Here is an 11,888-nt window from a genome sequence, read left to right as displayed (position 1 = left end):
TAGCTTCAACTCCCACCTTCGGCAGAACTTCGACCACGTCCTGAGGGAGGTGGGGGACATTGAGTCCGAATGGGCCATGTTCCGTGCCTCTATTGTTGAGGCGGCTGACAGGAGCTGTGGCCGTATGGTGGTCGGTGACTGTCGCGGCAGCAATCCCCAAACCCGTTGGTGGACACCGGCAGTGAGGAAAGCAGTCAAGCTAAAGAAGGAGTCCTATAGGACCTTTTTGTTCTGTGGGTCTCTAGAGGCAGCTGATAGGTACCAGCAGGCCAAGCGGAATGCGGCTTCGGGGAGAGGGTGGATGAGATACGCCCGGAGTTCCTTAAGCCTCTGGATGTTGTAGGACTGTCTTGGTTGACACGTCTCTGCAACATCGCATGGACATCGGGACAGTGCCTTGGATTGGCAGACGGGGTGGTGATCCCTCTTTAAAAAGGGGGACCGGAGGGTGTGTTCCAACTATAGAGGGATAACACTCCTCAGCCTCCCTGGAAAAGTCTATTCGGGGGTTCAGGAGAGGAGGGTCCGTCGGATAGTCGAACCTCGGATTCAGGAGGAACAGTGTGGTTTTCGTCCTGGTCGCGGAACAGTGGACCAGCTCTACACCTTTAGCAGGATCCTAGAGGGTGCATGGGAGTTTAACCAAACAGTCTACATGTGCTTTGTGGACTTGGAAAAGGCGTTCAACCGTGTCCCTCGGGGAATCCTGTGGGGGGTGCTCCGGGAGTATGGGGTATCGGACCCCCTGATAAGAGCTGTTCAGTCCCTGTACAACCGGTGTCAGAGCTTGGTCCGCATTGCCGGCAGTAAGTCGAGCCCGCTTCCAGTGAGAGTTGGACTCGCCAGGGCTGCCCTTTGTCACCGATTCTGTTCATAACTTTTATGGACAGAATTTCTAGGCGCAGGCAGGGTGTTGAAGGGGTCCGGTTTGGTGGACTCAGGATTGGGTCACTGCTTTTTGCAGATGATGTTGTCCTGTTTGCTTCATCAGGCTGTGATCTTCAGCTCTCTCTGGAGCGGTTCACAGCTGAGTGTGAAGCGGCTGGGATGAGAATCAGAACCTCCAAATCCAAGACCATGGTCCTCAGCCAGAAAAGGGTGGCGTGCCCTCTCACGGTTGGGAGCGAGATCCTGCCCCAAGTGGAAGAGTTTAAGTATCTCGAGGTCTTGTTCATGAGTGAGGGAAGAATGGTTTGTGAGATTGACAGGCGGATCGGTGCGGCGTCCGCAGTGATGCGGGCTCTGCATCGGTCTGTCGTGGTGAAAAAGGAGCTGAGCCGTAAGGCAAAACTCTCAATTTACCAGTCGATCTACGTTCCTACCCTCACCTATGGTCATGAACTATGGGTAGTGACCGAAAGAACGAGATTGCGAATACAAGCGGCTGAAATGAGTTTCCTCCGCAGGGTGTCTGGGCTTTCCCTTAAAGATAGGGTGAGGAGCTCAGTCATCCGGGAGGGGCTCAGAGTAGAGCCACTGCTCCTCCGCATCGAGAGGAGTCAGATGAGGTGGTTCGGGCATCTGATCAGGATGCCTCCTGGACGCCTCCCTGGTGAGGTGTTCCGGGCACGTCCAACCGGGAGGAGGCCCCAGGACACGCTGGAGGGACTATGTCTCCCGGCTGGCCTGGGAACGCCTTGGGATTCTCCCGGAAGAGCTGGAAGAAGTGGCCGGGGAGAGGGAAGTCTGGGCTTCTCTGCTTAAGCTGCTACCCCCGCGACCCGGCCTCGGATAAACGGAGGAGTACGAATGGATGGATGGATGGATGGAAAGGAAATTTCCAGGGTGACGATGCGTGATCTTCTCGGAAGAATCTTGGAAGACATTTAAAAGACATGAGAGACTGGCCACGGAGCGTCTCGCGGGGACCGTAAACATGAGACTTGGTGCCAAGAGATTGTCCCACAGCCGTCTCACAGGGACGTCAAACATGAGATTCTTGAAAGACACGCCCTTCTTATCAAATAAGAGCACAGCCAGCGGCAGCACGCAAAGATCCTGTGCTCTACGCAAAGAAGAAAGAGCAGCGCGGAGAAAAGAGACCTTTGGTAGAGAAAAAAGGCAGGTAAAAGATTATGAAAGCAGGAGAATTATAAAGGTTCAAACAAATGATGGTGCGATAAACATGCAGAGAAAGGTACAGAATATGAAAGCAGTAAAATTCGAAAGTATTGTAGCGTCCCAGCCAAGTTGAAGCCTTTTTTGTTTTAAGTCACTGTTAGGTCTGAGTGATGGAGGGCGGAATACAACCCGGAAGACTGATTGATGCGGTGGGGGGCAGGTGCTAGAAAGTTGTATTTGGGGTTACAAAGATGGTGATTGTTCAAGTAGAACTTTTGTGACACTTTATTACATCAGTCGCTACAGTATCAAAAAAAGATAGAGATTGCATTAGCGCAAAGGTAATTAATCATCAGAACCAGGTGTGATTGAAAAAATAGCAGGACAAATCGAGGTCAGAAATAAAAGGAAAAGAGTGGAAAACAAAGTCTTTTTACCTTTGCATCATTCAATGCATAAAACGTGGATTTACACAATAATGAACCATACTCTATGACAATCTGTGCTCCCGCACCAGTCAAAGCAATGACATGTTTAATTTCAAAGAATACACAATTCGGTCAGGTGTGTATTTATGATCACGGAGAAGCGATGTAAATTTTAACAGGCAACAAGAAAGGTAATGTACAGTGCATCCGGAAAGTATTCACAACGCATCACTTTTTACACATTTTGTTATGTTACAGCCTTATTCCAAAATGGATTAAATTCATTTTTTTCCTCAGAATTCTACACACAACACCCCATAATGACAACGTGAAAAAAGTTTACTTGAGGTTTTCCCAAATTTATTAAAAATAAAAAAACTGAGAAATCACATGTACATAAGTATTCACAGCCTTTGCTCAATACTTTGTCGATGCACCTTTGGCAGCAATTACAGCCTCAAGTCTTTTTGAATATGATGCCACAATCTTGGCACTCCTATCCTTAGCCAGTTTCACCCATTCTTCTTTGCAGCACCTCTCAAGCTCCATCAGGTTGGATGGGAAGCGTCGGTGCACAGCCATTTTAAGATCTCTCCAGAGGTGTTCAATCGGATTCAAGTCTGGGCTCTGGCTGGGCCACTCAAGGACATTCACAGAGTTGTCCTGAAGCCACTCCTTTGATATCTTGGCTGTGTACTTAGGGTCGGTGTCCTGCTGAAAGATGAACCATCGCCCCAGTCTGAGGTCAAGAAAGCTCTGGAGCAGGTTTTCATCCAGGATGTCTCTGTACATTGCTGCAGTCATCTTTCCCTTTATCCTGACTAGTCTCCCAGTTCCTGCCACTGAAAAACGTCCCCAAACCATGATGCTGCCACCACCATGCTTCACTGTTAGCGATGGTATTGGCCTGGTGATGAGCGGTACCTGGTTTCCTCCAAATGTGACGCCTGGCATTCACACCAAACAGTTCAATCTTTGTCTCATCAGACCAGAGAATTTTGTTTCTCATGGTCTGAAAGTCCTTCAGGTGCCTTTTGGCAAACTCCAGGCGGGTTGCCATGTGCCTTTTACTAAGGAGTGGCTTCCGTCTGGCCACATGCAGGCCTGATTGGTGGATTGCTGCAGAGATGGTTGTCCTCTCTCCACAGATGACCTCTGGAGCTCTGACAGAGTGACCATCGGGTTCTTGGTCACCTCCCTGAGTAAGGCCCTTCTCTCCCGATCGATCAATTCAGATGGCCGGCCAGCTCAAGGAAGAGTCCTTATGGGTTTGAACTTCTTCCACTTACGGATGATGGAGGCCACTGTGATCAATGGGACCTTCAAACCAGCAGATATTTTTCTATAACCTTACCTAGATTTGTGCCTCGAGACAATTCTGTCTCAGAGGTCTACTGACAATTCCTTTGACTTCATGCTTGGTTTGTGCTCTGACGGGACCTTATATAGACAGATGTGTGCCTTTCCAAATCATGTCCAATCAACTGAATTTACCACAGGTGAACTCCAATTAAGTTGCAGAAACATCTCAAGGATGATCAAGGGAAACAGGATGCACCTGAGCTCAGTTTTGAGCCTTATGGCAAAGGCTGTGAATACTTATGTACATGTGCTTTCTCAATATTTTTTTGCCTGTTTGTCTCCACACATACCGCTTTAAAAAAAAAAATTCTATCTTGGTCTCATCAGACCAGAGAATCTTATTTCTCACTATTTCAGAGTCCTTCAGGTGTCTTTTAGCAAACTCCATGTGGGTTGTCATGTGTCTTGCCTCTCCTCAGTGTGTGGAGACAACCAGGCACTGCTCATCACTTGTCCAATACAGTCCCCACAGTGAAGCATGGCAGTGGCAGCATCATGCTGTGGGGGTGTTTTTCAGCTGCAGGGACAGGATGACTGGTTGCAATCGAGGGAAAGATGAATGCGGCCAAGTACAGGGATATCCTGGACAAAAACCTTCTCCAGAGTGTTAAGGACCTCAGACTGGGCCAAAGGTTTACCTTCCAACAAGACAATGACCCTAAGCACACAGCTAAAATAACGAAGGAGTGGCTTCACAACAACTCTGTGACTGTTCTTGAATGGCCCAACCAGAGCCCTGACTTAAACCCAATTAAGCATCTCTGGAGAGACCTAAAAATGGCTGTCCACCAACGTTTACCATCCAACCTGACAGAACTGGAGAGGATCTGCAAGGAGGAATGGCAGAGGATCCCCAAATCCAGGTGAGAAAAACTTGTTGCCTTTCCCAAGAAGACTCATGGCTGTATTAGCTCAAAAGGGTGCTTCTACTAAATACTGAGCAAAGGGTCTGAATACTTAGGACCATGTTTTTTTTTAATAAATCTGCAACAATTTCAAAAATTCTTTTTTTTTGTCTGTCAATATTGGGTGCTGTGTGTACATTACTGAGGGAAAAAATTAATTTAAACGATTTTAGCAAATGGCTGCAATATAACAAAGAGTGAAAAATTGAAGGGGGTCTGAATACTTTCAGTACCCACTGTAACACACTATTTTCTGCTTGTCTGTGCAATTGCATTTTGAATAGGACTGTCGTATTCTCCACCACAGTTGTTTCTTGCCTTACACCCAGTGTTGCAATGATAGTCACTGGCTCACAGTGACTCTAAACTGGGCAAATTAAATTTATCCCTTATGCAGGATTAAAAGTATATGAATACCACATACTGTATGTTTAGTTCTTCGGAGTTATTTACCATTGTGCATGATATCCCCTTCCTCACTAGCTGTTATTAGACAACTAGTTCACACACTTGCATGATGTTGCACCAACAACAAAAGTTTTTGTTTGTTTTTTTATTTTTTCGCAAAATAGCGCAATTATGAGGGTTGTTCAAAAAGTTTCTGTATTTTTATACTTTCGTTGGAAACGGTGAAGGCAGGAGGAGCAGTAATTGGTCATGTCTGAGAGTGTCATGTGACTAGTTCTGTCTGGCAAGATGGCTACCCTTGCAGTTTAGTACAAAAGTTGTCACCATGTGGTGAAGATGGCTGTGAAACGCATAAATTGTAGTGTTCTATCATACACTTTTTTTGGGCAGAAGATGTGCCAGAAACACAAATTCATCTCTGCATGTGTGCTCATTATGGGAATAAAGTTCTCTTTCGTAGAGTTGTCTATGAGTGGATTGAAACATTCGAAAATGGCCGTACTAGTGTGACTGATGCAGAGCACTCCGGATATGGAGCTACAGCCACAACCACAAGGAATTAAGAAAGAACCCTGATGTGAAAGCAGCGGTGCATCAGTGGCTACACACTCAACCAAAAACATTTTTTGCTGATGGCATCAAAAGTTGGTACGATGCTGCGAAAATTGCATCACAAAGGATGGTAACTTTGAAGAAAAATGATGTCATTTGTTTTTGAAATTCTTAATAAATAGAGTCAAAAAAATTGCAGAAACATTTTGAAGGATTTTTTTCACATATCACTACTTGCGTACTTATTGACACCCATGTGTAATTGTGGAATATTTCGGAATGCTGCCTGAATTCTTCATAAAGAGTTCTCTCAACTCCATTTGCTGCAGAACACTGTGAACCCCAATATGTATGATCACAATGCCAAGGACAACTGTTTTACAAGACATTTTTGAAACACAACAATCACCTCACAACCAACAAAATGCAAATGTCAATCATATTTTCCCTGCAAAATGGTCACTTGCAAACAGTGGAAAAATGCTTGAAAATGCTCAAAGAACACATTAAAAGCACCCAAACAAACCTGAGAACACTTGAAAAACGCTTTCAAAAAGCCATTAAAAGCTTGAAAAACACTAAACAAATGCTAGAAATTTACAACACGTGAATGGGCTCTAATTCATATCCCAGAAATGTATTTTCAAATACAGCTCAGCATTTAAGCATTTTTTTAAGAAATACATTGTGTTTTTTGAATAGGAAAATTAAGAAACATAAAAAATTACAACTAATACAATTAAAAGCAGATATACATGAAAAAACTTTTACCATATTGGTTTATAAACTTTATTGTATCACTAATAATACACAAAATATTAACTGTTGTTTGTAATGCACCCTGGGAAGAATACTTATGTCTGTTTGATACCTGAATGTTGCTAAAAAAAAGCAGGTGAACATCATTTGTGTATGGTAAGTTAAGCATTTGTAAATATGGGTGTTATAACACAGTCAACATGTAGACAAAAATAAGAAGCAAAATATATTTTTCTTAAAAAAATATTACTTACATTTGAAACAACTGTTATGAAAGCATGTGCTATTGGGAATGGCAGGGTTTCAGGGGTCCCTGATTCAAAGCAATCCTTCATGAGAGACAGGCCATGTTTACCACAAAAGAGGCAAACATATCGGAGCAAGTGTAATGGTACTTCTACATCCTACAAAAGGCAGCATTTAAGAAAAATGTAAGAAAAGAAAACAGAAAAACAACTTGAAGAAAATTTACAAATTAGAACTTGCCATCTAAACCAATAACTTTGGTTTGAACAGTTCACAACAGAAATAATGTATTACTTTTAAAATATTCAAATGTGGGTTAACATTTTTGGCGGTTTAATGTCTGTTTCTCTGCAATTAAATGTGTCATTTTCACAATACCAATAAATGGCACACCCCAATTAAAAATGTTTTCTACAATTTCCTTTACATTTGTTCACAGTGTTCAAATGCTGCTTAAGACTAATTTATATTTTACGCAGAGATAAACTTTTGCTGTGCTGATAATTATTTTTAATGTTGGCTTTGAATTTACTTAGGAAATTTCCCTTTCAAAACAACTTTCTACCCATTAAGAAAATTAGATCAGGGAAAATATTCTATAGATATAGTTTCCAGATTTTTCTGACAGCTCAATTTTTAAAATTAGTAGGTGAGTGGAAACCTTTCTGATTGGTCTGCAATGTCAAACAACATTATTAATTTCTTTCTGCAACATCCTGATGACTCAGGATTGTTTTTAAAGACTGGTTTTTGCTCGTCTTTGGATGTTTCACATATTTAACAAAAACAATACAGTAAAACACCATATTATTAAAAGTCTTCTGCATACAGTAGTGGCACTACAGATTATGTTTAGCCAGGACTGGAGGGGTCACACTTGTTCTTCAAACAACAACAAGGAAATTATAAGTCTAACTGAAGTTAGACTTTGAGTGCATTATAAGTTCCAGTCTGTTAGTTGGAGAAACATGATTATGCCCTCTGCCATACCAGCAGGTCATCCAGCCGACACCAACGATACCATGCTACAGCAAAGTTCATTTTGTAGTGTTAAAACATCTGAAACATAAATGGCTATGTTTTCTCACTAGAAAGAAGGCTGTCTGATTCAGGGATGACAATAATAGCCATTTAGCAATTAAAACAAATAGTCTATTCCTAGGAGTGATGACTAAAAATTCCACAATCTTGCATAGCAGTACCTGGCATGAACGTACAGGATGAAGTTTACAATTTGTAATAAAATCTTTAATATTCAATCTGTAATAAATATTTGGAATATGATATTGTGATATTCATGTGATAATCCATTACAAAGCTTATTACAAATCCTTTAAAACACACACACAATACTATGTATAATGTTAAATTTTCTATTGCTCATTTAAACAAGGTATTTTCTATGGTGGCAATGTGAACTAAATCTACCTATACATGTATAAATAACTGAACTTATATGACCACAAAAAAAAGAGTAACTAAGAAGAGTAGTTCATAGACTAAATGCCATCCGACATAAGAAATGTAAACTTAATTTATCATTAATAATAATTTTAAAGCAAGTTATCATATACTTGCATCTAAGTAAGATTTTTAATAATTCATAACAGGACTGGAAGAACTATAATGGAGTTAAACCATGCTCTTGGAGACAACATGGAACACCATTAATGCACAAGTCTATTACTATTTTGAACTGTTAAAAATGCTACAAATAGCCTATTATCATTTCTAAGACGAAGAGATGTTGAACTATTAACATTTTAAAAAACAAATAATTAACAATTACAAACATTACATCAATTAACAAATGTCTGATAACAAAGCACTCTTCTTTCAGGTAGCCAATTGACTAACTGAAACTTACTTACATTCATGTCACAAAATGATCCCAAAATATTGCTTTCTTGAGCAGATATATCCTGCCAAAGAAGAAAAAGCACATTCTTTGTATGATTTTGTTATTTTAAAACAAAGCAGAAATTATACCACAATAATCATAAATCTAATCCAAATGAAACAATGTTCACTAAACACTTTATTTAACCAAACTATTATTTGCTTACATATCATAACAGCTTCTCTTACCACTTCTATGTAGACTACCGTATATCTATATCAGACCTGGGCATTGTACGGCCTGTGGTCTGGATCTGTCTGGTCCATGGAAGCTAAGACAAACCTAACATCAGGCTAGAAAATTGAGTGAAATTTTGTTAAGTGCATGATTTTTTGTTTCCGTATAGTGATGTGGACAGCAAGTACTTGCTTCAGTGTGTCAGTCCACATCACAGCTACTAAATGTGACCATGCAGACACAGATCAAAATGGATATGTATTAGGAAATTGCAGGAGATTGCATCATATAAAGGGGTGATAAAGAGAAGGAATGAGACCAACAGGAAGCTGCAAGGGTTTTTGTTTTTGTTTGTTTAAGGTCCAATTATTGTTCGTGTTATATTGAATAAAGGGAGACGACGCCTATTAACCTGGGTCCCATCTACAATTTGTGCAAAGACACAACAAAAATGAGTGGTAAAAAAAACTAAATGTTGACACGGAAAACAGATCAACAAATACTGGACACCTAAGTATTTTTCATGGAGGTTAGCAGTAAAGCAATCTGATTGGTAAGCGAAAAGCACATCGTTGCATTCAAAGATTACAACTTAAGCCGTCCATCACTTCAAGACCAAGCACGCAAAAAAATATTAAAACTTATCTGAAAAGGAGAAGATGAGGACTGCAGGTGAATTTTTAACTAAACTGCAAAAACAGCAGTCTTTTTACAAAACTTAATCCAGCGAAGGATAGCAGCCATATATTAGCTTACAAAATTGTAAACAGTTTTCTGAGTGCTTATTTGAGTTGGCTTCAATCCTCTACCAAGAGAAGAAGGATGCATCTGAACATCAACCATCCCTCTCACAGCAAACGGTTACAGAACAGATCGAGGAAATTGCAAAGAATCTGTTACTACAGTTAAAATGCATGGTGGAAAATGTTGATAACTTCTCCTTGGCTTTGGGTGAGAGCTGTGATGTCTGTGACACAGCACAACTGCTGATTTTCATGAAATGAATAACAAAAGACTTCAAAATGTCAGAGGAACTGCAAGCTTCTATGCAGTCAACGAAAAAGACAACCACCGGAAAGTAGGGATTTATTTACTAAAGTAAGTACGTGCAGGAAAAAGTGGTTAAGATTAACCCAACCCAAAAACTCCTATTTTTACATTGTATTATTCAACAAGAAGTGCTATGTAAATCAGTGCTGAAACTGAATTGTGTGTCTCAAGGTTAATATAATTAACGAAAACTAAAATCAACACTGATCAGCATATTGTTACTGACCAACTTTTGCTTTAAAAAGGTCGTTTAACAAGGAAGCGATACAAACCTTGTGAAATTCCTGAGCTGGCAATGTCTCTACTGAACTAAAGGTAGGTAGGCGAAAAGAGTCTGCCAACTGAAGAAAAACTAAATATTCTAATCAGTTTTTGTATTTATTCTGTATTTATTCATTTATCTTTTTTAGTTTATATTCACAGCTCAAAATGCCTAATATTGTGAAAATAATCCAGTATCAGAATTATGTTTTAAAATATTTGTCCCCCTTTTTTCAATCTCTCTCTCAAAATAGATAGTTGAAATATCATATTCTTTTTGTTCTTAACATCAGCCATATCATACATATTGCATACCAGGAATTTTTCCTGCCTCGCATCCAAACCTGCTAGGGTAGGCTCCAGGTTTCCTGCCATCCTGTTCTGGATAAGCAGGTTTACATAATGTATATATATATATATATATATTGTTCCTAATCTCAGATGATGTCTCTGTCATTTTGTGGCTGTCCGCACTCCTGTTACCTGCTCTTGCTCTGCTCATTAAGGGTTTTTACTTTTACTATGCTCTGCGATGGGCTGGCACCCTGCCCGGGGTTTGTTCCTGACTTGCGCCCTGTGTTGGCTGGGATTGGCTCCAGAAGAACCCCCGTGACCCTGTGTTAGGATAGAGCAGGTTGGATAATGACTGACTGACTATTCTTAAGCGTGGGCTATTCAAGTACCACTGCCTCTAACCTTGACACTAAATGCTTCATTCTGATTTTTGATCTCTTTTCAGGCATGTAGGTGGCAAAATCACTTAAATTTCATTACAAATTGGCCCATTCTGGGCAATAAAAGAAAAAAAGCACAAATGACGTAGAAAATATTTAAAAAATTACAAAATTGTATAAAACTGTTCATATTCAGTATCTGGTTTTGATTCTGCTTGTTTTTCCCAGACAAAAACAAAACCAGATAGTAAACGATGTGGTGTAGCAAGCATTTAAACTTGTATCCTAACCCGATAAGAGTTCAGTTCTGATTGTGACAGAAAACTAAACTTAGCTCTTTAACCAGACCATAATTACTAAAACTGAAACTAATGGATATGAAAATAAAATAGAAATGTCTTTGTGAAATAAAAACTAAAAACATATGATGAAGGAAAACTAAAACTAAACTGAATTTCCAAGTAAGGTCAGAAAAAACATAGAAATAAAAACTAATATAAAAAGTCAAAACTATAATAACCTTGGTGTGTCTAATGTTGTAAATAAATGCTATATATATCATCAGTGCTACAGCATTAACACTAGAACTCCTGAATCCTACGAAAAACCTCGTAATCCCGGCCCACCTTAAATCCCTTCACACCTCTACCATCCGCGTCTCTTGTTTTGTAAATGTGTCGATCAGCAAAAGTATCAGCCTGCTGTCCCATCCCCCGTCTTGACGGAGCTCAGCTCGTGGGCAAAAAGTTCTCCCAGCTCCAAGCCAAAGCTCCTTATCTGTGTGTGAGATCTGGACTTGTATAGGGTAAATAATACAGTATATTGTTATTTGGAATAAATGCATTTCATGTGTGTTCTGTGTCTACAAAGATCAGGGTAAGTGTACGATGAAAGGAAATGCGAGAAAGAAAAGAAATGCTAAATACATACCTAAAGCAGAAACTTTTTCCATGTTATACAAATAATCACATTAAATGTATAATGTGTGAAAACTTTAGTGAAAATAAATAAACAAATATGCTTTTACTCAGGCATATAACCAAAGGTAAAAAAAGCATTCTATTTACTTGTGGCTGTTAATGAGTTAAAAACTCAAGCTAAAATG

At 40.1% G+C, this 11,888-nt stretch overlaps 1 protein-coding gene across 1 annotated transcript in view; it reads right to left on the bottom strand.

The window, feature by feature from the left end:
* usp34 (ubiquitin specific peptidase 34) overlaps window positions 1-11,888 on the bottom strand; it is a 480,412-nt gene that overhangs the window by 403,058 nt on the left and 65,466 nt on the right. The window contains exons 4-5 of the mRNA XM_039738342.1: window positions 8,593-8,643; window positions 6,730-6,879 (exon numbers count right to left, since the gene is read on the bottom strand). Of these exons, the coding sequence (XP_039594276.1) occupies window positions 6,730-6,879; window positions 8,593-8,643 (201 nt within the window). The remainder of the gene's footprint in view (window positions 1-6,729; window positions 6,880-8,592; window positions 8,644-11,888) is intronic.

Source organism: Polypterus senegalus, chromosome 16 (genome assembly GCF_016835505.1).
Source record: "Polypterus senegalus isolate Bchr_013 chromosome 16, ASM1683550v1, whole genome shotgun sequence".
Classification (NCBI taxonomy): Eukaryota; Metazoa; Chordata; class Cladistia; order Polypteriformes; family Polypteridae; genus Polypterus; species Polypterus senegalus.
Note: the sequence above shows the minus strand (reverse complement) of the source record. Positions and strands in the feature narration are given on the sequence as shown.